At 34.6% G+C, this 26,770-nt stretch overlaps 2 protein-coding genes across 5 annotated transcripts; one reads left to right on the top strand and one right to left on the bottom strand.

Moving 5' to 3' along the window:
* The first annotated feature begins 142 nt into the window (after positions 1 to 142).
* On the top strand, positions 143 to 25,856 carry LOC113503090 (ataxin-2 homolog). 4 transcript variants are annotated; one of them, XM_026884902.1, is made up of 5 exons: positions 143 to 722; positions 8,533 to 8,686; positions 24,295 to 24,475; positions 25,449 to 25,698; positions 25,840 to 25,856. In XM_026884902.1, the coding sequence occupies exons 1-4, from the start codon at positions 685 to 687 to the stop codon at positions 25,604 to 25,606; spliced, it is 531 nt and encodes a 176-aa protein (XP_026740703.1). In that variant the 5' UTR covers positions 143 to 684; the 3' UTR covers positions 25,607 to 25,698; positions 25,840 to 25,856. The 4 variants fall into 4 exon arrangements, with proteins under 4 accessions (XP_026740703.1, XP_026740702.1, XP_026740705.1 ...); XM_026884901.1 differs by having other exon boundaries at positions 147 to 722; positions 25,437 to 25,698; XM_026884904.1 differs by lacking the exon at positions 143 to 722 and adding an exon at positions 733 to 1,170 and having other exon boundaries at positions 25,437 to 25,698.
* On the bottom strand, positions 15,266 to 20,144 carry LOC113503088. The gene is made up of 2 exons (XM_026884899.1): positions 18,282 to 20,144; positions 15,266 to 17,873 (listed from the first exon to the last, which is right to left on the bottom strand). Exon 2 carries the CDS (start codon positions 17,859 to 17,861, stop codon positions 15,642 to 15,644), a length of 2,220 nt encoding a protein of 739 aa, XP_026740700.1. The 5' UTR covers positions 17,862 to 17,873; positions 18,282 to 20,144; the 3' UTR covers positions 15,266 to 15,641.
* Positions 25,857 to 26,770: the final 914 nt, after the last annotated feature.

The following is a 26,770-nucleotide window of genomic DNA, read 5'->3' as shown; positions in this document are numbered from 1 at the left end:
GTTATACTATTTGGAACATGATTAACAGTAAAAAGGGTGGGCTTTCTAAATTTACATTAAAATATTTCATTTTCGTACAATTAAACCTATGAAATGGTCCTACCTCTCGTCTTTTTTAATATAGCAATACTAAAAGTCAAATACCTCTGCGCCATATTGAAAGTTCTAAAGTGGGAAGTCGGTCAAACGTTGACCCTATTAGTTATTTCTATTTATTGTATGACGGTATTTATAAAAAAAGTTCTTCTAAAATTTTCTTACACTTTTAGTGAACTATTTGTTGTGATTGGAATAATAAAAAGTGTATAAATACAAATTTGCAATTCGCCTAATGAATACGTCACAGCGCCATGTTGTATTCCTGCGCTGATTGCAGGCACGAGAAATCTGCCAACCCGTTTATTTTCCGGGATTAGTTCCCGAGAATAAATCGAACTGCGATTTTGTACTCAAATATATTTTAATTTATATTTGTTGGCAAATGTCAAACAACTTTTGTGGAATAGATGCATCCCGGTCGTCGCATTTTGAGTGCTAATTCCTAATATCTACTGCATTTTTGTGCATCCGCGAAAGTTGAAAGGACTGTGTTGTAAAAGAAAGAAGTGATAATTAGCCAAAATTCCGGTCCCTACGCGCAGACGAGAAGGTGCCTACCCGCCGGGGCAGTCGGGCGAAGGAGACATGAACAATAAACGCAAAAATCGCCAAGGGCCGCCGAGGTAACTACCTACATTTACTATCATCTTTGAGTATCGAGCTGACATGTCTTTGTTGTTGGGACCTGTGTTCGTTTAGCAGCGAACATTTCGTTGTCACGTTGACAGATTTTGGGAGGTTGTTAAGCGTGGATACGCTGACAGTGTAAACAAAAATGAGATTGTGTGATGTGAGATCGGCGCGTGCGATGCGGCGCGTCGCGGCGCTCTAGTCTAGATGTTTGGCCTACTTTTGCTCCGTACTCGATACGATTAATATAGCCGTCTGATCAGCTGTTGGCGATCCCAGTACGCTAGTCGCAAACTGTACTAATTATGAACTGCAATTTACTATCTAAGCTCAATATTGCTAACTGTCACTTTCATAGTTGATTCTGGTAAAACAAGCTGCATCTAAACAGTGACCAGTGTTGGAAGAACTACACTATATCATTCTGTAATAGGAAGTAAGGTAAATGCTTTTATTTTCAATCACTTTCACTGAATCGTATGATGGTGGATATAATTACTGGCAAAGGTCCAAAGTTCTTAATTAGAATTCTCTTATTGCTGTTAATTTGTGGTTAACGCTGATTATAGCATACAAATTTTGACTTTGTCCGGTACAATATCATGAACTTTTCATCTTCTAGCATTCTTTCAATCATTTGACAATAGCATAAACTGATTTTAACTGATCAGAATTGTTACAATGCTTTTGAAGAATGGCTGTATAAAAATGTAGTTTCCGTTTTTGAAATTTCTATGAATATGGGAACTCAGAGCATGAACAGAAGAGATTTACATAAGACCCGAGTATGGTGTGTGAGTTAGTACCTGATCTAATATGCTTTTAGGTAATGTCTGTAGTATTTGCTAGGTTACCGCATAACAGAGTCACTACACCCAAACCAATACAATAGTCTAGCGTGGGAAGTTAGACGGTTGATTCAGTTTCCTTTTTATCAATGAACTCTAATTGCATGCTTTCTTTGAGTTTGTTTATGATATAATTATAGTAATACTCTTTTATATGTTATTGAATCTTGGATGTTTCTGAGTTTTGTTCTTATCATGATTTATGCATAGTGTTCTGGTATAATATGTATTTGAAATAATATGTATCTGTTTCAATATAATGAATCCTGCCACATTCTATCAGGGATCATCTATCTCATTCAGGGACTTAAAAATATCAGCCTGAAAATATCCCAGTTTTGGGCATTTGTTTCACCCCTTATGAAAAGAACAAACTTTGATTCCAACGATTATCGGAAGAAATAGATGAGAATTAACTGCTATTATTAAGTGGCTTTTTTACTTATTTTTTAAAAACAATGTGACAATGATTATAAGCGTAATAACATTCAAACTAATGTATTAGGTGTGTGTGCTATTGAAAAGGCAAAAGCACGTGAACCATTGTGTAGTTCTGACTTAACATTTATTATTGATTCACAAATATGGAAAAAAAATATTTTGTGAATTAATATGAAATTATTCTTATACAGATACATCTTATTAATGCTTTTTAATTTTTATGTAGTTAGGAATAGAACTGAAACAGCTAAATCAATTTATTATGCTTTTTATGTAGATAGGATCTGAACTGAAACAGCCAAATCAATTTATTGTTGTGATTCGTCTCTTACTACTGACAATTTAAAATAACAATATTATATTTTATTATTTGAATGCAAAAGTGATCTCTATCTATGTCAGTATTAATATCTTGCATTGCATTGCCAACTTTCTAAGAAAATATGATAATTTGCAACACAAATGAGATTGGTTTACCATACTAGGTGTATTTTTTGTATGTATGAATATAAGATACATCCTGTTTGAAAACATAAATCAGTATCTACACTGATTGCTTTGTAGATCTCGATTAATAAACCAAATACATTTATAGTTGGTTTTAAATACAATAATCATGAATTCATTCAATATTACAAGTATTTTATATGAAAAGGACAGTCCGTAAGTAGAATTGGTGTGTTAAATTATGAACACTTCTATGTCTCTATAATATTTATATTTTTCACAAAAAATATTGAGGTACAGTTACTGTCATATAGGAAAAACATTTAAAACTGGAGCAGAATATATTAGAAACATGATTATCTCTTTATACAATGGATAAGATATTTAGCCATATTTTGTGACAAAATTAATTAACAACAACAATTTTGTTATGATAATATGTTTCCTGAAAATAACTTCAAAGCTTACTTTTACTATAAAGTAACCCATAGTTATTTTTTTTTAACATATGCCACAGTTTTATGAAGTTTATTTTAATTATTATCTGTTTAATACTTCTGATTCTGCAATCAACATTAGCTAAAATCTTACCATATGGAAGGAAGCCTGTGCCCTGCAGTGGGACATCTACAAGCTGGTATTATATTAAATTTGATTTTGAGTGGATCAGATTCCAGATATCTGATCTCCTGATGACAGGATTAGATAGTTTGAGAAAAGGCTCAATAGAAAAAAAGTTTAACAGCATTCGACAGGCTGTTCTGTTATCAGCAAAGTGATAGACATTGTAAGGAAACGAGCATGAATAAGATTTTTGTAAGCCCTGTCTAACGCCTATGGGCCTTTCAAACTCTAACACCAGGTTATACATTAATAACACTCAAAGAGTATATACCTTTTTATTAATGTTATAATTGTGTAACATACACAAATAATGTAACATATTGTGATACATGCAAAACCAAATACTGCAAACTTATACATAATTTTCAATTTCTATTAGATAACTACTGCATACAATATTCCTTTTAAAATCTATGCTTACTGCATGCAGCATGAGACTAGTATAAACAAATTCTATCCATTGTATTTTTCATATTTGACTGTATAACAATACATATTTAATCTGAAGTTCAGGTTTAATTTGTTTACATTTTGTTAAGCATCATTGAATGAAGCATAATAACTAAATCAATTGCATAGGTGATTAACAAGTAAATAAAATTAGGTTTGTTTCATGTTATCAATGAATGAAATTTGTTTGTCGGTCCAATTATTATGTATTTTTAAACAGTTATAACAAGATATAAGACAGTCACAAACATTTACATTCATGCTTTAACCAACTTTTTTGTTCATTTCTACTGTATAACTCTACATTATGTCACAGTTTAGCTCGTGAACTACAATTAACAACATATTACAACAAGTATTGAAAATATACTATTTCCAGTACAATCATTTATAAATGTATGTTTGCCCTTCAATTATCTATTTAGTTTTTTGATTGTGAAATAACAGGGTGTCCTTGAAATATTCAGCTTTTGCACAGCATACTGTATTGTCCCACTTCTGGGAAATACCATTCCCATGGCCTTTCGTGATGTCAGACATTCCAATACTTGTTGTTTATGGCGTGTCGTAAAACTGCATGTTTCAGAAATTCCTTGTATTTTTTTTTAAATAATTGATAATTAAACTATGGCATTTAAAATTGGCAAGTGTGTTGAAACTTCTTAGGTTATTTAGTCTATTTATCTTATTACTGGTTCTTTTGGAACCTAAATTCTAATTTTAATTTTATTGAACTTTCAGTCATCATCACCTCCTTTACCTAAGTCTCCCTTTTACAATTCCATTGTTCTCTCATCGCATCCATCTTAATTATTTTTGTTTTTCCTTGTTTTCGTTCCTTGACTAACATTTGGTCTTAGTTTCAAGTAAAGTTAGTAGCAAAAAAAAAACAGTGTATTTTGTTGCAGGTTTAAAAAAAACATGAACAATAAATATGTCAGTTTACGTAATAACTCTGAAGGCAGCTAACGTCTTCAGCATGTCTACTACCTATTTGTTACTCAAATAAAACAATGGTAGATCACGAATAGACCTACTAAGTATAGGTCAAGGGTGCAAGCTGATGACAATGTCATAAATCGTTAATATTCACATCCTTCACGTTACATCATTGTAAATTACATAAAACTTATTAAAACGTAAATTTTAGTAGCATTTAATTGTGATTTATTTGGCATGTTGCAGTAAATTTATATAAATTTTCTTACTTATGCAAGAAAATAAGCAAATGGTATAATATTGTAACATTAATTTAAAGAAATAACAATACCAAAGCTATTCTGAATATTTCTTTTTTTAAGAATAGCGGTTGAATGGATTTGTCGAGTTGTGAAAAACTACTGCTTATAGTAATCGCTAGTAAATCGTTTTTTAATGTTTTATTCATTGTTAATATGTGTTTAGGTAGAGAGGTACTTGAAATAAGTGTCGAGTTTTGCGTCATAAAAGGTCTGAACTTGACTTACTTTGGTAGAAAACCTTTATTTTATCAATTAAAGACATTGATTCAGATAAAATTACCATTGTTATTGTTTAATTTAGAGCTAAATACAAAATCCTCTAAAAAGTCTATAATATATTTTAAATAACAAAGAAAGTAAGTACCCATTAATAATAACACGTGCGAGGATAACATTAATCTAAAAACAAGTGTCGCAAACCGGCGTCATCCTTGCCCTTGAGACGACAATGAAACCTTTTTACACGTAACCTTATAAATAGGCCCTACTCACAATGTCAAAAACCTTGTTTTAGGTTTTTGTTTACACTAGTACGTCATATCAGGTCATATCGGATTTCGTTGATACTTTTTTTGTTATGAAATTGTTCATTAAGCTGCAAGTCATTTTGTGATAATCGCGAAACTGGATTGTTACTTGTTAGTGTCTGAACGACTTTCTAATTAGATAAATGTTTTTAAATGGTGTTTATTGATTATTTAAGTATCGATTATACAAATTGGGTGATTAGACTCTAGTGCAAAAATATTTACACTTATTGATGACGGGATCGAGGTATGATAAACTTTTATGTTTTGAATTAAATTTGAATTTATTCTAAGTTTACACGAGGTCACTTCGTCAGGCGGTAATTTTCAGATTAATATTTACATGCTGTGACAAATAACGCGGATTTTTGCTTGTTTTTATGAGTATTTTTCTCAAATCCTGACGTTACCCCTTACCATCTCACCGCATTATCATCACAAACTCCTAAACATCTCTTTTCAATATTGGTATAGATAATACCAAAATCTCAACCCAGTATCCTAACTAAACTGCGACAAAACCATTTGCTTTCCTGCTCGAGTGCAATTCTAAGCAAGCTTACGTGCCTGCCTCGGATCGGCACCCAATACTATATCATAATCAATACCGCTTGAATCAATCATGTTTGGAGACAACATTGTACCTATAATATACAATACATTTACACAACTGTCTCGTTCAATATTTGAAAGGTTTTCTTTCAAGTATCTAATGGTATTAAATTGTGTTTGCTTAGATGAGTTGTGACGTATTGAAAAGTTAAAGGCGATGACAGGCACCAATGCCTGATGACAGTTTCAACGATGCGTGCTTATGTACGAAGTTTTCTACGGTTGATGTTTAGAGCATTGAGTGATATTATAGACTTGTTGTGTAGGATCTAAAGCGTATACCAGCCTTTTAATGTACTACATACTACATAAAAATCTCTTGCCATATGGAGAAAGATCGACCATTGATCGCTCCCGGTTCAATCAATCAATCAATTCAGATTATCGAGGTCCATTGCTGGACATAGGCCTTTGCCTGTGCCAGTTGGTGATTCATAATTCTAATATTTGTTTTCCACAATTGTATGTTGTTTGTAATCCACAAATATTTAATTACCATAAATGCAATCCATTTATGTACTCAAAGGATACAGCATGCAAGTGATTGTCACTTAACCTAAAAAAAAAACAAACGAGGAATTGTGCTTAGTTTAACTCTTAGTAAAAACTAAAGATATAACTTATTCAGCCAGAACTAACGTTGTGAGCTGAATTAGTTTGCTTAGTCAGCTTTCCCCTTGACTCAGATTATACCAACATTAGAAGTTACATAACATGGTTTAATTACTAGTTCTAGTACTGAAATCAAACAGAACTCACTCCTCATATCTAGATAGTTATTAAGATATCTATTTATGCAAGGATATGAAAATATACATGAAATTGACGTACATAGTTATATTATTATGGTAGAATTTCCATTTTATGAAAATGGCTTTTATAAATATGTGTTGTGTTTCTACACACGTTCTACATACGTGCACCTCAAAATCTCAAGTATTGTGACTTGTGAGACCATCAAGAATCTCTCAAATCGAATAACATTAATTTCATAGTAAACAGTTGTTTTAAATAAATACTAATTAATATACTAATCACTAAGCCAACAAGGCAAGCCAATAGAATGTAATATGGTATTCACATAATAGAATGTTTCTTGAGAAAGTCGTATTTATAAACACTATAAGACACAGCTGAGTTGTGAAAGTCATCGCAAAAGCGATAAATTGCTCTATGTTATTTGCTGCTTACTTACAATGAAGAAATAATAATGCTATTATACTTATGTATGTATTACGTATGGATATAATAAAATATTCTTCCTGTGTTCGTGAAGTTCTGATTCGGAATTTTTGATCCGGCCTATTTTACATGATATTGGATTATATGCGTTTGCTATCACACAAGTTCATAATCAAAGTACAATAAATTGTAATATTTTCTGTGATCTGTTTTCTCTAAGATCCTAACTAAAATATCAGTTGTTCTCAATTCTAAATCGCCACTTTAAGTCTATAACTCTCTTAACCAGGAATTTTATTTCGATAAAATACTAAGTGTGTTCATAGAATTGACCGTTTAAGTTGAATATAAAGTAATGGCATTAACATTTTACTATACGATCTACATTTTCCTTAATATATCACTGGTAATTCCGATGAATCGTTTGACCAGTCAAATGTGTTCCTGATCAATGAATTGTCGTAGTGTACATGAAGTTTAAATTATAACAATGATGTAAGCATTCTTAGTCGTGAATGTATCATTCCAACTCAGCTTAAAAAAACTCAAGGGCAACGCTTTTCAGACAGGTCAACATCCTTTGATATTCGCTACTGAAACAATATGTTCAGTTTTTAAGCTAGATAAATCATATTTTTTGTCTCAAAACACGGATATTCAACGGCCATGTCAAGTTTGTGATAAGGGTCCATAGGTTAAAAGAGAAGACTCTCAAGACTTCAAATGGATGTCAGTTCCATTTTATATGTTCTCGCTACTCAGTAATCCGTTTGTGATTGTTCGACTTAAATATACTTCCGTTTCTACTGACCTATGTATGCTAGTCGTGTATTAGTCATACCCATTGGATTTGTCGTTATCACACAGCGGGCATCCGTTGCCCCTCGTGAAATTAACCAGCTCTTATCATTTGTTTTGAAAATAAAACTATGACTTTATCACTCTAATTTGGTAGTTACTTGTGTTGGGCTATCTCAAAAGCTTATAAGTCAAATTAGAAATTGACCTCAGATCGTCATATTACAAAACCTGATTTTTACGTACGTTACTGAAGACAAAAATCAATATAGATGCTACAAAAGTTAGTAACTAATATCCGATAGGGTTATATCAGATATTCAAAATCCAAAGATTTATATTTAGCGTATCGAATATTTTTCATTTTCTTTACCCGCTGGAAATCCTCATCGACTTAACCGAACCCAACATGCATTAGAGGATTAAGACAACCTAATCTAGTAATGCAGTCCATTAGTAGGTTTCAAAAAGGCTAAAAATCAAACAGTAAGACCGCTCACACTGAAAGAAGAGTATCTTTTGACGCCACATAGAAATAACCCAATGCGTAGCATATGATGTGGTGTAATAAAAATGTTTTCATCACCTTCTACCACTGTATTCAGTATTTAACGATGTTTATTTGTTGTCCAGGTCACCACGGGGCCGCGTGGTACCAGAGGGCGTCTACAACAACGCACACTTCATGCACGCCGCGACGTCGCACGTCGGCGACATCGTACAGGTGCTCACGCAGTCTGGAAGCTTATGGGAAGGAGTCTTTAAAACTTTTAGCGCACAATTTGAAGTAAGTACTGTATATAATATGCTTACAGTCTGTCTATCACCACGTCATTCAGATACCTCTGTTCAGCATAATCTGACGAACACTGCCATTCTACCCCAGCATGGAATAAAAACGCGCTTAGCATTAATAACTTAGTATTTCCTGTAGGTACGTAGTTATTTACCTGTCTAGCCTTATTCTGACGTCATATGTTAGTATAGACACCAATATCTAGATAAACTGTCTGTTGTACACCGTTTTCTGATAGCATCGTTAATCAATCATTCTCTATATGAAAGAGATAAATACACTTATGCCTACTCAGAGCTTAGCCAAAAACATGTGCTTTGTGCCAAAATAGACGAAAGACGAACTTCAATGAGTATATCCTGACTTTAGAATTCACGTCCATGTTAAATTTTATTGTTAAATGACTGTGCATTAGAATCAAATGCATTTAATAAGTAATTTTGTATTGCAGAAAAATGACAATCTATAAATAAACACAATTAAATGTCACTTGATATTACTCTTTGGCTATTTAACAAAATGTCTGCAATTTAGTTAGGCAACAAAGCTTAGATTACTTATTTAAATGAGAAAAGAGCTGATAATTATAGTACCACAGTTTACTAAAAGGAGCGCATTACTTACTACACAGGACGGCGAATTTAAGCAACTTTTAAGAAGCCTCTTACTCCATTACTTAATAAAAACAATAACATTGTTCACCTTACAAAAATTACGTAAAACTTTTGTCGAACAACTTAGGAGTTCCAAACTAATTACTTCACACCAAAAGGGTCTCAAACAATGAAATTACTACATCCAGTTGGTAATAATGTTCTGAAAATAGACGAATTCGTTATGCAACTGTCGATTTTAGAATATCTTGTGACGTGTCGCGTAGCAGTGTCACCTGTCCCGGTGGATGATATGTGGAAACTATTGTCACATCTTCCTCTGATATTTCAGACGCATAGTATTCATAATTGATTAGCTATTGCGCGGCTGTTCCTCGGATTTCTATGAGAGAAACCAAAATTAACCTCAGATTTCAACATAGTGAAACATGATAAACACACACGGAACTTAAAATGTCGCTTATTTACACAAGAGTATGAAAAATAAAAATAGAGAAGGAAAGCTCAGTTTTTTATAGCATTTAAAAATCAAAAATAAGTATTACCTTTCTGAATAAGTTTCCGGTTTTAGGGACTAGCAAAAACGCCTCATTTGTCCCCCCTTTAACTGCCCAGACTTACATTGATGAAGCGATTGGCTCTTAAAACACACCAGTCGCTACATATCCTAGTCGCAACGGTTCCTAGCTTGATAAATGTGGACTATATATCAGCATACCATGACAAACAATTGCCATACTAATACACTCGTTCTTATATGATAGATTTACCATTAAACCGCATGGGAACATATCAGTTGACCAAATAAACATTAATAAGGATTGAATATAATAACCAAAGTACAGTCAGTTGTTTTTATGATTACTACGATCTATTTACGTCTTGTCACATGATTAGGTTAATGATCTTTTCGGTATATAAATAGGTTGCAGTTTTAGCCTTCACCGATCCCAGATCGAATACGTTCTCGAATGTACTAGTACCGGTTTGGAACTTCTTAACGTTAAATATTATATTGTATTTGAGAATTGTAAGGGTTTCAAAATTGACTTTCTTAGTCATTAGTAGTCGGTTTAAAGAGGAAATAAGATGACGGTAAAAAGTCAACTTCTACTATGGAAAGTGGTAATAGGAAAAGGAACTGACGAAAATATATTCTGCATTATGTCGTACTGTGTTTGATTTTGTCAAGTCTTACAAGCTTAATTAGCACCCCATTCTTGATATTTGTTCATTTAAATTTTGCAGACTATCACTCATGCCTCATGCCCTGCCTTAAAAAGAGGAAATCTAAGATAAAGTAATGAGTCTAGCTGGTTAACGAACTTCCTTCCTAGACTTAATAATAGTTTTTAAAAAATTACCCAAAATTATAAAATAAATTGTGTTGTTAATAAATCTGTTGCTTAATAAGTGAAAACGGCAATGTAAATGACAATCAATTTTCAGCCGCACACAATGAGGCCTGCTTTACATATTAACGTCCATTGATACGCGATTATGTAATTACGTCCCGTATAAACGTTGTACTAAAAGTTTCATGAACATAAGAGTGAGGCCATAAAACGTACTGAAGTATATACTTTTTTCTCTACGACATATAAAAACGCAATGTAAAAGCCGTTAAATTGATTGACGATCTAATGTCCCCATATAATCGCGTGTACTCAATTCAGGGGCGATATTGTAACCGTTTACCATTCGTACGAGTGGACTTATGTTAACGTTTTGAAATGACCAAGCTAATTGCTTTACAGTTTATTTTTGTACACAAAATCTTTTTTTTTTGGTGTTCGTTTGGTTCTCAGTCTATTGTCAGGCAATTTTTAACACGAATGAGTTTGGTGATTGACGTGCCATATTCTATATACATTACATAGGGATTATAAATAAAACTACTATGATATTCCTGTACAAAACGATATTAAAGGCGAGGCTGCAATAGTTGCAGTGGTCTCGCAGGCCCGGGCCGCGAGCATACTATTATATAACTATAAATCATAGAGTAGGAACGACCCTGTAACTGACGTAAATGTGCAGACTTCCTCAGTCGCACCGCGCCCTCCACGCGCTCGCCGGCCGGCGAACGTTGGAACAGAGCTTCACGCCGCAGAACATTCTATTAAATAATCACAGTTTATAATAATAATAATAATAAATCTTTATTTCAGACCAGGTCCATATAAAAAGTAGGTAACACAAAACATCAAAGAAATAAAATAAAATACAAATTACAACACAGTGTGAAGGCTTAACCAGTGTCTTAGCAACTGAGAGTCCCACCTATCAGTCAATACGTTTAGGACGCTATTGGTGCTAGTCCGCACTCGGTGAAGAAGTAAGCACTGCGTTTTCTGATGATGGCATTAAAACCATCAGTGTGCGCGTCAGCAAACATGCCCGAGGCACTGCAGAACCGCGGCAACCTGAGCAGCGTCCTAAATGTATTGTTGTATTGTACACGCAGGGCGTTATACGTCATCCGCGTATAGTTTACCCACAGAGAACACGTATACAATGACTGGCAATAGGCTTTAAACAAAGTCACTTTTACCGAATCACTGCATCGCCGAAACCTGCGGGCCAACATATTGCTTCTGACCGCCAGCGCCAATGATAAACGTAATCGAACCAATGACAGCTCGCGTCACACATGGAAATAGGCTAAGTTCTGATTGAAGCCTGATAACACTACGGAATTCACGTCCCACCACAGATCTCAATCATTCTAACCAATGCAGTGCTGATAACCTATTTTGAACACATATTGCTTGCATTACTATTATTTTAGCGATTGTTTTGCAAATTGCGATAAATATTCATATTTTGTTTTTCCAACTTAAATTATCGCGTAAAAATATTTATTTTGTGTGTGCGAAATAAAATGCATCCCGGTAACGCAGCAGTTTTGTGTTATCTGCGCTGGCGTGACCCCCACGAAACTATGAAATGTAGGTCGAATCAATAAACGCATTGTAGCATGGTTTTGGACATTTTAAAAACGATTTTAACGTTGGCACCACCTGTGCTGAGTTTGTGTAACGCTGTGCTTTCTGTGTGCTATCAAGAGATACTTGTGTTTTTGTGATTGTGACATTATCCGGCCGCTGTTCCATCCTTTGTTACGAAAGACATTGATTTAATATACCCAGAGTGCGTCGAACCTGCGTGTTAGTGAAAAGTGCAGTGTAATATACAGTTATTCAGTCTATCAGTTTATTTGAGAGCCCTCACCCCACTGTCGCCACTGGACATGCGCGGTAAACCAGCTGATTTTATGCCTTCCTTTTCGAGCTCTATTTAAACCTATACGGAAATGGAATCGATGTTCTTAGGGTGATCGAAATAAACTACGATCATTATTTCATTATTTGAAGTACTTAATAGGAAATGATAGATTCAGATCGTGAATGAATGTTCCCTGGAAATCTTTAGCTGAGATGAATGCACATCCTTTATAGGTGACTGCACCGTAAAATCATTGCTCTCCTAGCTAATAGGTGGCGCTGTAGCTCAGTATTCCCGGGCGGCGCTATACGGGATGGGGTTAGCCTAACGTTGCCTCACCAGTCAATATCATAAATTAAATACTCAGAGATCATGTGTTATATGGTGCAACCTAACTTTATTGGCAAGTTTCTTTTTATATTTACACCATTTCAATATCATTGTTATACTAAGTACTTTCTTTGCATAGTAATAGACAGCAATTTGAATATACTAGTTTAATCTTTCAAATTTGCATGTACGTATTGTGTTCTTTATTTCTTGCTTTTTAAATAGTTATTGCAACAGCATGCTATCTCAAAACGTATCTACCGTTAAATCATTCAATTGTATGATTAATTTTCACACGAAAGTCGTAACCTCCGTTGTTTTACGACCAAACATGTTATTTCAATATTCCACTTTTGCTTTTCATTACGGATTTTTAGAGTAATTAAAAATTTTAAGCATTCACCTTCGTGATTACATTTTCTAACGGTTGTTCCTTTATGCCCCCCCCCCCCTCATACATCAAACGTACTAAATTAGCTGGATACTCAAATTGAAGTCATTGAATTATGTGGTTCGCTAAACCCTAGACATCCCTTTCATATGAAATATTCAATTATTAAGAGTACTGCGTTGCAAACCTGAAAGATTTGCGCTGATGGAATGCATTACAGCAAAGCATTATAGTGTTAGTTTATTCTACTTCTTAGGGGACTGAGATAATGACTATTTAAAAAAAATGAAAGCGTAAGGTAATTGTTAAAGTTTTCTCAGTAAGTAACTTGAATCATAATTATCTTATTATGATCCATTACCTTACCTTTTTATGATCCATTTCCTAAATAAAATAAAAAAAAAAGGTTACTCCTAAACAAATAAATCACTACGTAAACAAATAGCTCACGTGTATTTAAAACCTAATCATAAATAAATACCTAATTAGAATAACGTATTATTTACGCTAACAGAACATGCAACGGAAGCAAACGTTGACCTCACAATAATGTCCAGTTAATTCAACAAAACTAGCAAGACGTTTCCCCGACCTTCACGCGAACTCGGAACGTACTGTGCACCACACAACACTGTATACACAGCATCCTTATTACAACTCTCTAAGGCTCACTTTTGTTATTATTTCGAGCTTCAATTTGTGGAAGGTTGTACGTCGAGACGGTGAAAATTCCTGTCTGATGACACACGCTAATTGACTCTTGTTTTACTCTTCTGAACGACCCCACGCGGCCGTGAAATTGTCACGCGAATTGCGACGTATTACACGTAAATGCATAAAACGTATAAACTCCTTTTTGCATGGTACGTGTACACAACTTGGTGTCAGAGTTCCTCTGACGTAGCGTGGACCTTTGAAATATTCAGGCGTGCCAGTATCCTGACATTGTTTTCCTTCATCCAAAACGTACAAAGAAACTCATGTGATTCGATATACCATACACCTCCTAGCTTTTAGTAATAATGATTACGTTAAAAGGTATTTTGTTTATTTTATAAACACGTAAAAACCCAGACGTATGTTTGTGGTCGCAATAAACGAAATAGATATTGATTGGGTAAGAATTTTGAGACGTCTGCGTCGTTTTGTTTCTTATTTCTTTGTACATGTACAAAAATATATTTTTTCACTTTTCTGGATAGCTTTAAGTATGATGGATGAGAATGATTGAATTTGATAGCCAATAACTGTTGAGTGAATCATCATCCTCTGTTCAGATAGGTCAATGGTCGCTGAACGATTTTCGCACGTGGCGTAGGACGTCTTTGTTTAAATATACACTATTCTTCTAAAAATCTCATAGTGCTTGTTTTGGCTTAGATAAGTGATATCGCTTTTTGGAATGTATGTAAATAGTAATACGGGATCTCCCGATCGCATGTTGTCTATATTCTGGTTTTTTTTTATAACTACCGAAAATGAAGTTATATCGCACGTTTAAACCTATACTGACACTATACAAAAATCCTCATTTGTGAGGAGAGCAAAAAAACAATTTTCTTTAAAGAAATTTGTACACTGAAAAGAAAAGATGAACAATTTCGTTATTCGATGACAAGGATATTAAAGCATGATATTAAATCTCATATTTAAGAGGAAAATAACTAAAAAATTTGAATAGAAAAATATTGTTTTTACCTTATTTGTGTTATAGTGTCAGTTTTACTTTCACATTTTTAATTTTTTATCTCAAAATGTCGTTTTACTCCGACTTTTGAATGGGAATTCAATTTTTAAAGGTTTAATAACTACGAAATTTTAATCTATACTAATTACTTAAAGTACTTTTAATGAAATCTAAAATATTTTCGCGTAAAAAATTTGACGCTGCAGACTATGCAACAGTTATTGTCATAGGATCAATAAAACAAATGCACGTCTACATAAAATATTTATTAAAAAGAAACGAAATAATTATTAACTGTCTGTTAAATAATTAAAATAAATTTTAATAACATTCTTTTATTTAAGAAACAAAAATAATCTCAAAAGGAAACATCTAAATAATAATTAGGTATCTGTTATTAAACAATCAGTCTAAACTCTCTATGAGGTAACTTCTGTTCTACATTTTAATCAGTCTTTGATTACAGAAGGGGAAGAAAACAATACTTAAGCTTCGCGCTACTGATACTCTTATATCACATAAAATGTCTTACAAAAAATATTTATCATGCTTGCATCTCGCGGCTAATCTTAATTCACATAATCACACTTGCCTCTCTCGGCTAATCTTAATTCACATAATCAGACTTGCATCTCTCGCTTTTACATAATAAAACAGGATGTCTTACTGTAAGTTAATATAAAAAAGAAAAAATAATCACAAAATATTTCGGTAAAACGATTCAGCATAATAGCGTGGTATTAAATTACTGTCAATTAATGATCGTAAGTCATTCTTTTTTCTGGAAGTTAGTTCCAGTTTTGCATTATTCAGTTGTTTCAAAGGAAACCCGACACAGTTAATTGTGCGCCTAGACCGTGTTTGTCTACATTGTTCAATCTCATAAAAATGATCTTCTGTAAATGAAGTCTTATAAAATATTTTTATTGCTCCGTTATCTTCTTTGACAAATTTTATTATTTTAATTTCAGATAGTCTAACTGCATCTCCATCAGTATTTTTATTAAACTTAATGCCACATTGCTGAACAAAATCTTTTAAATTATAAAAATCGGAATATGACATAGCGTTGACATTGTATGAATTACCTCGTTTTCTAGCCGTCTGTATTAAAGTAATGTACTGGTCAGGAACGAAAATTGGAGATGATTTAAGAAATTTTTTAACAGATTTTTCTATTACAGAATGAACGTTATCATTTTCATTTTGAGTGTGGCCCGATATTAAAAATTTATGGGTAATGCTCTTAATTGACAAATTAGCTAAAGCATACATGTACAAGCTAAACATAAATTGATTTTTCTGTTGACCACAACAATTGTCAGAATAAAATATAATTTCCAAATTCGGGTCATCGACTGTTTGACATTTTTCTGTAATAAACTTTAAGACGCATGAGCCAATTTCATTGGCTCCTCTCAAAGCATCTACTTCACTCCAAACATAACAATAACTGTTGTCTTTGTTAAGTTCACAAATCGTAAAGTTACATACATTTAACTTTGATTTGTAGTAAAAACTTGAGGTCTTACCCATAGGAAGCGGTAAAACCGCCTGTAAATCATAACATGCAACCACGTAACTTTTTTGCCCCTTTTGTTTGTCTTCATTTTTCTCAATTCGACTTAGTTCTTTTTCTGTGTGATGTTCTAGATACTTCAACTCGTTAGTTTCTTTTTCTATTTGACTCATATTTTCGTAAGATGTACAAAACTCGCACATGTCTTTTTTTGGAATAAAAAAGCTGATATTGTAATCTTTGTGAAATATCTTACGATAAGTGTGTATTTCGCCAGCTGGCTTTCCTTCTTCTTCACAGAGTTTTCTATAATCTCTATACAAATCAGATAAACTTTTACCTCCGTCGATGTACTCTCTACTAGTCTGTTTTCTTAAGTAGTGGCTTTCTATACGAGGAATGGAGTCAATATGACTTTTTATACCCTGTATCACTTCATCAACAACTTTTACTTGATTTCCGTGTTTGCCTCTTTTGTCAGATTCTACCATTCCGCTATCACACAACTTCTCTAAGACAGTTCTGATAGGTCTATCATTAATCCCCAGAGTGTTTTTGAAGAATATTTTGCACACCCGTATTTGTTTACCATTTACTGTTAGGTGGAAACCATGCTTTGGTTTACGATTGCTATTTTCTTTTTTGTAACTATACTTTGGTTTGATAACAGTCAAGTTCTTACTGATAAAATCCCGTTGTCGAGTAACACAACCCATTGCCCAATATAAACCAAAAATAATCGTTCTGTCACCATCATTAATTTTATCGAAACATTTCAAACGACATCGTTCTGAACAAGGCGGTCCCATGCTTCTCTGGGGCACATTTTTTTTTGATTTTGATAAAGAAACGTATTCTTTGCCTGAATTACGTAATTGTTTAGCTATTAGCTTTTTAGAATTTATAATACCCTTCCGTTTTTTCTTTGGTGGTAATATTATTAAATTTTCTTGCTCGTTGTCAGAGCTTTCATCGATAATTCTATCAGGGACAGGGTTATAATCAGAATCATTATCGTCAGGTGAAAAATCACCTGCTCTTGAAGAAAGGGTAGAAGACCTAGAACCGGTGCTTAATGATCTTTGTCTTGGTAATTCAGTTTGATTAGTTACATGTTTTTGTAGATTAGATGTGCTTGGCAAAGATTCAAATACTTTTCTTTGTATTAGTGAATTGGCGATGGGACGGTAAATGTTATCTGAAGATTTTATTGACCCCGAAACATAGGAGCCAATTGTAGAAGCAGCGCTACTTGAAGACGAAGAACTGCTCGAGGAAGATGAACTCTGAGAAGATGAGCAGCTTACCCTGCGAGATTTCTGCGAGGTCGATGGTTCTGCGCTATTTTCTGCCTGAAGATCCAGAGCGAGTTTCAACAATTTGTCTCTTCGATGCATTTTAAAAAAAACCTAAAATAATAGAAACACTACATCACTATCAAAAAAAAAAGATTACGTTTGCAAATTGATTTATTAAAAAAAATATACCTATTATTATCATAAAAGGGTTATTATAATCATAAAGGTCGTAAGTTTATGTTATCACTATGATCGCAAAAGTGACACTTTTGTAATTAATTAGGGTTCATTTATTCTTTGGCAAAATCAATTAAACGCAAAAATGACATTATTCGTAAAATGACGGTCCTTCTTTAAAAACAACTCGATTAAAATTTACCATTTTATAGCTAAATTGACACTAAACAAAAAGTGTCACTTTAGTATCAAACCACTAACTTAAATACAAAGTCACCGTAATGCAAAATGTGAACCAAACAAAAAATGTCACTTTGGAGTAAGAAAAAAATAACTACTTACCAATGATGGCACCGAAAAACTGACTTAATGACCAAAGTGTCGGTTTGTCGCTCAACAACGGTCTATTCTGGTACGGGCGACACGTGTTTTCGTGTTAAGCGTCAGTCTAGCACTGCGCGGGGTGGGGAATTTTGTTTAGTGGCAAAAGAGACTACTGCCATCTAGCAGTAGTTTTTGGCATTTTTAAGAAAGTGTCAATGCGGCTCTTTTTAGTTAGAAATTGATCAACTGATGGCGTTATTATCTCGATATTACGAAATTTTGGATAGTGACAGTTTTGGAATAAGTGTGCGATATGTTGCTTATCATTCCGTAGTTTTAACTCTAAAAAACATAGTTCTTCCACAACACAGCTAGAGACAATTTCAAAATATTCCACGGTACGTTTCGGCCATCCAATTACTGGACTACATTACCTAATTCTGCGATCCCTTGCCAAACTAACGTTATAACAGCGGTAAAGTCAGCGGTAACGTTATAACAGCGGTTTCCGCGTAAACCTTAATGCAGGAACACAAAGATAATGACTAAACACATGTTTAAGAAGTATCAATAAATAAATTCAAATAATTATCACGTCACACGCATAAGTTAGAAAGCTTGCTTTATGGTCCCACGCGTAACGGAAACCGCTTAATAATATACCGTAGATGCGCATCGACCATTAGCCATGCAATTCGACACGGTTGTCTTACCTTTAATGAGGCCATCTATGTCATTTGTACGAGTTCTAATTGCTCTGGAAATGTAACTTACAATTGCAGTAATACACAGATAGATGAGTTGATAAAATAGCCTTTGTACTGTAGGAGTTCTCTACGCGATATATTACAGGCTGTATTTTTGCTGACAGTGTCTTCCAGATACACTGGCAATGGACAGAAAACAAGAGTCTATTAGTGTTGATCGCAATTGTGGTATAGTCAAAATAAGGTACTGCCATTACAGAGTACTTAAGGCCACCTCCAGTTCTATCGCCAGACCAGCTCGAAACTACCATTTTTTTCTTTAATCCGAGAATGGTCCTAAAATCAATAGCAAGATTTATCCTGAACACAAATATAAAGACTTTCAAAGGAAACAGATAATTAGAATATCATTTATTTTTATTACCTATTACACTGACCACAACTCCTAGGTCCACTTCCCCTCAATCAACATAATAAAACCTAACAGATTTCCTGAATTAATCATTCAATACTTAGTAATTTTATCACTAACATTGCATTTGAAGGTAAACTTTAACCACATTGTTATAAAGTTTATATTTCTAAACAACTTAGTCGTCGTTCCTGGAATTACAGAGATAAACATGTATGCAGCATTTTACTATTATGCGCCATTATAATTTTATTATGTGTCTAATAGATTTGACACGGCATACTCAGAAAACCTCAGTCTAAAAAATGTTTGTGTGACTTCCTGGTATGATTGCAGTTATTAAAAATCATTTCCCGTCACAGTGTAGCCTGTACAATAGATATTTTGCCCTGCAAAGGGTTATCAGATATTATTAAACTGGTTATTCAAAACTGCGTATGAGAACTAAATTGCGAGATCAAACAAAATGACTAAAATTCTTTGTTAGATGACCACCGAACATGTTTCCATGGTTGAGTCCCCTACAATGATTTAAAACTCCCTTGTATACTAGAAGCTATAACAACCGGTTTATGCGTAAGGTATCACTGTGGTCCAAGGTCAGTCGGTCCGTTTCAAATAATATCCGTCGACAATAAAACTGTCAGCTGACGTCTACTAAATTATGGAAATTGCAGGGATAAGGATAATATAAACTGTTTTATCTGCTCAGTAGATTTTAAACACGAATTTTGCCATGACTGTCTTACAATTTTGTATAAATCTTTCAAAAGAGTTGTATGAATATTTTAAAATGAAAGGCGTTAGTACCAGCATCGGAAGTGCTCACGCAAGAAAAACAGGGTTTTAACCCCTAGCCATCAATATTGCATGTTGGCTTCCCGACACACCTCGCGTTACTATCGATTTGATCCGAACAGACTCCCTAACTAACCGCTCGAGAGTATCTATACACTTACAATTTATTAAGAACGTTTGCGAATCTTTTCTGAGCATATCTGGTGAAAATTATGGCCTATGGTGATTCTAGAAGGTTATTAGCTTTGTTCGTTTAATTCTTCCGCTAATATTAGATGTTTTTCACACTCTTATTGAGCAACTCTCAATTATTTTAGGATATAGACTTTAAAAGCTGTCAGTCAATTAAACGTGATGATTGAACAATTCTGAAACATCTGTAAAGGCTTCTACCATAAAAAAATATTCAAATTTTGTTAACAAATCGTGAATACGTATTGTAAATGTCAATACACTTTAGGACGTCTGAGCTCATATTTACGTATTGATTTTATGTCTAGACACGATTTTAAGGGAAATTACGTTAAGTTTGACGTCCTAACTGGCGCGATGGCGGCTGCAAGATCGATCGATACGGCTGCGTCTGGAACCTCTCGGTTTGTCTACCTTTAACTAAATATATTGCTGTCACTGTTACACTATATTAAAACGGACGTGATAGCAATAGATTCATAGTATACTACAGTAAGCTGGGACAATTAATCTAGAATAATCTCTACATAAGTAAGGTTGGTTTTGTGTGGGAGATTATGGTCAAATTTAATAATCTGATTTTCAGTTTATTTTTATTAACCCGATATTGAACGAAAAAAGACACAACAAAGCTTGTTACGGAAAGAATGATAAAAATCCACGTTATTAGCTGTATATTATTCATATTAACACGTATCTGTCCATACAAGAGCACTGATTTGGCGTGTAGCCAGAAAACAAAAGAAGTCAACCTATCACGGACCCTCACCGCGTCTCTAGAGCCTTTGAGGTATTTAGTTAGCCCGTTGGGTAACAAGTAACAACCTAACAACAGATTGCCGTAAAACGAACAATTTTTATCAATTTACACCATACTAAAATTGATTTTATTTTTTAGTTTATTGGTTTTTCTCTATGTAGTAAATCTTGTTAGCAAGCATTCAAATATAATTAAGATAAGTTGTAGTATTGTGGAATGTAAAGTCAGGGTAAAAAAGAGTTAAAAAAGGTAAAAAGTAGTTTAACGATGAGAACTTGAACATATAATTGTGTCGTAGTAGTATATAGGATACTATAAACCAAAGGTATCATGATACTATAATTAGAATTATGGGGTTTCCCCAACAAAACACAGCTTAGTACAACGTTTTTGTACGTTTTCTTCACTAGAAAGCTGATTAAATGTTTATATTTATAGTGGAAACCCGGCTTTATGATTGTACATCAATCGCTTTTCAAAACATCAATGAATAAAGCATTATACGAATCAATGAATATATAGATACAACTCGTTGTGGCACGGTTCCTTGTTATGACTATAATACTAGAATAAGGTCGCATGAATCTTAAATTCACGGTCAGAAAAGCCGTTGACTAGACTACAAAGAAAACTATGTATTGGTATTGTTAATAGATTATTTGGTGTTACATAATTTTCAATTATGTATGAGCTTGTGACATGATATTAAAGTGTAATTTAGTAAAGTAAAAACATGTTCGTACGTTAACAGTTTAACATTCTTCTTTTTTCCCAAAAAAGTAACAAATATGCCTTATATATAATTATAAATCTCAGTATTTATGTAAGTTTGCGGTAACACCGATACTTAATCTTTACGAATAAAATGTATTAATTAACAACATGTAGGAGGCACTCAGAAAAGGTCTAATGTCGGATTTAATAAGCTATATTAACATAACTAAACTAGCCGTGACTGTCTCGAGTCAACGTCCTTGAGTGTAAGTCTAGACCGATGTCGCCGTACCTTCACACTCGATGCCTCTGAAAAATAACCTACAAACAACAGCCTTCACGAAACACGAATTAAATGTCAACAAATGTCCGCGATAACCTTATATATCAAGTGATAATCTTCACAATATTCCGAATATCCTATCAGGCGTTTTAGTGGCCCCCGATAAAAATTCACATATAAGTCATTGACCTATCTACGATAATCCGCTCCAGCTACAAAGGGCATTGTATCAAAGCATTAGACGTCACCTGTTTTTCTTCTAAGAACGTATAACCATAAAAAATCACATTACAACGGTTACTGAAAGCGTAACATCGTTAACCTTTGACACCTAATAACCAGTGTTACTGACGCTTACGACTATGTTACTTTATTTATTTTTACGTAGTATAATTTTATTTTTCCTCTGTGTATCTTTTTGTATGTCTTGGTGATAGACGTACAGATAAAGTAACAGCATTTCAATGAATGTAACGTTTATAATATATTATTATTAAAAATGAGTCACAAATATTTTTTTTGTTTGTATCGTACTCGTGAACACAAGTCGAAAGTCGCTCGCTGAATCTCCACGTTTACATATTTTACTCATAAAGAATTATCGTTGAATACGTATTTTCAATCAAAGGAAAGATGTAGTAAAATAGTAGTTTTACAATACAAGGCCGAACTATAGAAAATATACAAGCATTCGATCGCTTTTCGTGATATCTGATGACACATTACTTACATCATTATTAATTCACCTTTACAAAAATATAACAAGGCATTAACATGATACAGGTGATCAATAAAGGACCTGACGTTACAAGATAATTAAAACAAACACTTTTATATCTCCAGGAAGTTACACAACGTCGGTGTTGCCGACAATTTAAGTGCCCAAGCAATGTAATTTATCAATCAAGATATCTAGCCAACACTTTCTAATACATTTTAAGTGCCTTGCTTAAGACTCGAAAAAGTTACCACTTGAAATACGGATCTACGTGATAATATTTCAGTTTATGATAACAATTCTTCAAAATATGGTCCATGTAACAACGCTAATAATAAAAGATTTGAACTGCTAAGATTTTCTGCTAAAACCAATGAAATTCTCATAATTTTGCCTTAGGTACAAATAAGTTTTATATTTACGTTTCTCAATTACACTTTGATTAAGTCGTCTGATCCATACTCCAGACATGAAAACCCTGAGGGCAGATTTCAATATACCACAGCAGAAATTAGTCTCAAAATAACGATTCGTATTAACTCATCCACAGGTTTCAAACTATCACAACTCCTCGCCGCGCCTTAGGTATATTTTGAGATATGAAACCCCAATAAATTACGAACAATAGCGGCACACTCGGAACAATGCATTTATAACTCGATTCGTGTTTATATTAACAATATAGGTTATTGTAAACACCCGTACCGCCATACTTTATTCTGAGAAAAAACCGCCTGTCAAATCGTTTAGTTTTTGAATGAAAATTCTAGACAGGTTGGCATTGTTGAGAATTTGTCTCATTATCAATGTTTCGCAATATGTACAAGGTGAAGTATATTCGTGAGTGTAATTTGTGGTTAAAGTAACTATTGACGAGGCTTTTATCGTCACTACAAATATTATTGGCATTTGTCTATAAAATTTACGAACGCACAAACCAACCCAACAATTATTTAAAAAGTTCTAAAAGCATTACCGAAATAAGAGCACTTTAAAGTTTCAAGTTGTGTACTAATTGGATATAATAATATTCTAAACAAAACACGATTAGTGGAACTTTTCGCTGTGTCTGCACCAAACAAGTATTTTTTTAATATGCTAATCTACCAGGAAATGAAACTGCCAGCTTATATATCAGAAACACCTTGTTTTATAATTAAACTGTAGCCAAAGCCATGATAGTTTTAATTACTTGACAGAAGCCTTGCCGAGAGAAGGAGAATAAATATTACTAGTTTTCTAAAGGGTTAGCAACTTAGGATACATAATGCCAATCCTAAATTAGTTGTAGCATGTTGTCCGTGCTCATATGATTCTTACAACCATATTAGTCAGTAAGATAACGACGTGTCTTTCACCATGAAGTTTAAGGTCATGTGCATCAATGACTAACATTTACAAAAACATAACGAAACTCCTTATTGAACATGTTTTTCTTTTTTTCCAGGTTGTTTTAGAAGTGGCTCATAGAGTCGACCAAGAAGGCGTTGTTGCCGTAGATTCAGTAGTTGAGAAATTAATCTTCAAGCCACAGGATGTTGTCTCCATTAGGGCGAAGGATTCGGACCTTGAATACGCCACCCATGACGTTTTCCAGACAGATAGTGCTATATCTAGCAAGTTTAATGGTAAGATACAATCATACTTGTAGATTAAAAAAGTTATGAATGTCCTGAGTCCTGATTTAGTCATTAGAACGAAGACTGTCCTATGTCCTGCAGTGAGATAGTTAGCGCTTAGAACGATGATATAAGACGTAATTTATTGTTGTGTTGTTTAATATATGATGCCCAAACATATGGGTTAAAACTAACCTTTGAAACGGCATTCAAAAATTAAAAAAATTAATTCAAAAAAAATTTGTCGATGCGGAACAAATTTCTTAACGCATTCGCAACGCCCAATTTTAATGCCAATTGTAATGCATTTGTATCGACATAATCATGAAACTAAACATAAAAAAAAACACAAATATAGCAGCAAAAAAGGGTCGAACACTTTGAAATATTAAACTAATTTGTAAAAAGCATTTCAAGTGCACTCAAGATAAGCTTGATGACGTCAGCTATGTTAAAATGCAAGTATTTATTGCAAGTTAGTTAAAAACTTGAAATGTTGCTTGTTTAGTTAGCAATTAATCAGTCTGACAGCACTACAATTAGTACTTCAATGGGTTAACGCTCTTCGCTAATCGAAACTTCTTTGTGCGTCAGAACCCGTGCGGCTATGTACCTTCAAAAAAAGCAAATGTAAAAAAAACTTTAGCTTGTACTCAATATAATGCGAAGATTTCCTAGATTCTGATTAGAATGACAGAGATAAGATAGGAACTATTTTGTAAAATAAGCTATTACAAGGCATTTTTTGAATGTCAACATGATGTAGCAGCTTGACGCTTTCACTAACTACTGAAAATATTGTGCAAGAAATCTAATGAGATTTGCTTGTGTCATATCTACACTAAGTATGTTAAAGATTTTGTAATATTCCACCATGTAATTATTTTACACATCTCGATCGGGCCTAACTACTACCCTCCAACTATCGACTACTTATATTTCGTGTATTGTATCAAGTCCCATGCGACAGGTGTGTCCGCAGGTAACGGACGAACAGGCGAGGAGCGCTACCTCGAACCTTGGGACGGCTGCGACGTTGAAGTCGGCGAGTCTCCTCAACTGAACGGGGACGCGCTACTCGAAGAGTTGGAGCTCGACCACCGCGCCAACGGCTGGGACGCCAACGACATGTTCCGTTAAAACGAAGAGGTGTACGGCGTACACAGTACCTATGATCACTCGCTGGCTGGCTACACGCTGCCGCTGCAGAGAAAGGATACTCAAGATTATAGGTAACTACAGTAAATAAGATAATGGGTCATAAATATCTTACAAAGATATTATAAGAAATCACCGAAAACTGGTGATAAAAATCGATTGTAATAATAAAATTGAAAAGTTTTCGTACAGTTCTAACTACTATTTTTCTCCAGGGACGCGGAAGCAAAAGCAGAAGAGATTGCAGCTGAGATAGAAAACGCGGCTTCGTCGAAGGCGCGCATCGAGTTGGAGAACGGTGACGAAGAGGAGAGTTTGCGCCGTCGTGCGCCCGCAAGATGGCGCCTCGAGCGCCGGCAAATATGTTATATCCCAACAAGAGGAAGAACATGCAGGTAAGATGTGGATGAATGTACGGTGAGTGTAATATGACTATGGATAGGTGATCCTTGATTTGCGTACGTTGCCATTTGAACTTCAAATGTTATAGCTGGCTAGCCTTAATACCAGGATGCTGCGGTACCTCGAACCCTCGGTTTCGTACGAGTCTTCTTCGCAATACCTAACCTGTAACTAATAATTGGTGTGTTTTGCTTATGTAGACTGGCAAGCTGGTAAAGCCGGGCGCGAGCAACAATGGCGGGTCCCCACCGTGTGTGGTGCGTGGGGCGCGGGGGCGCGGGCGCGGCGCTGCGGCCAAGGACAAGGAGCATCGCGCGCCGCGCCCGCACCTCGCGCCGCTGCCCGCCATGCCGCCGCCGCCCGAGCGCCGCAGGACGACGCGGTAAGCACACACACACACAGGGGGCGCGGCGCTGGCGGCCAAGGACAGGGAAGTGCTGCAGTGTCTGTGGGATTTAAAACTGCTTTCGAAGAAAAGTTCTCCCTCACAAGCCCGCTCCGACGAGCACGCATCATCAGGCACGGATCCCCTTTCCAAGGGCTTTATTTTTTCGCAAAATCATTGGATATTTGTTGATAAATCAAGGCTAGGTAGAGCGGGGACATCTAGGCGTCCTTTTGTCTCAAGGATATAATTCTATTGTCTTCTCATCTGGACCAATCGGATAGCGTTTGCGTACACAAGCGACGACACATACACATATACATCTCCTAATATGAAGTAAATCAAATGTAATATGTGTG

The sequence above is a fragment of the Trichoplusia ni genome, chromosome 18, assembly GCF_003590095.1.
Source record: "Trichoplusia ni isolate ovarian cell line Hi5 chromosome 18, tn1, whole genome shotgun sequence".
Taxonomy (NCBI): Eukaryota; Metazoa; Arthropoda; class Insecta; order Lepidoptera; family Noctuidae; genus Trichoplusia; species Trichoplusia ni.
Note: the sequence above shows the minus strand (reverse complement) of the source record. Positions and strands in the feature narration are given on the sequence as shown.

What these genes read in the sequence shown, in the direction of transcription:
- LOC113503090 (XM_026884901.1), top strand. Translation starts at nt 685, where the DNA reads ATGAACAATAAACGCAAAAATCGCCAAGGGCCGCCGAG. An exon ending in AATCGCCAAGGGCCGCCGAG is followed by an intron (nt 723 to 8,532) that starts GTAACTACCTAC and finishes TTTGTTGTCCAG; the next exon opens with GTCACCACGGGGCCGCGTGG. An exon ending in TATATCTAGCAAGTTTAATG is followed by an intron (nt 24,476 to 25,436) that starts GTAAGATACAAT and finishes CCCATGCGACAG; the next exon opens with GTGTGTCCGCAGGTAACGGA.
- LOC113503088 (XM_026884899.1), bottom strand. Translation starts at nt 17,861, where the DNA reads ATGCATCGAAGAGACAAATTGTTGAAACTCGCTCTGGATCTTCAGGCA.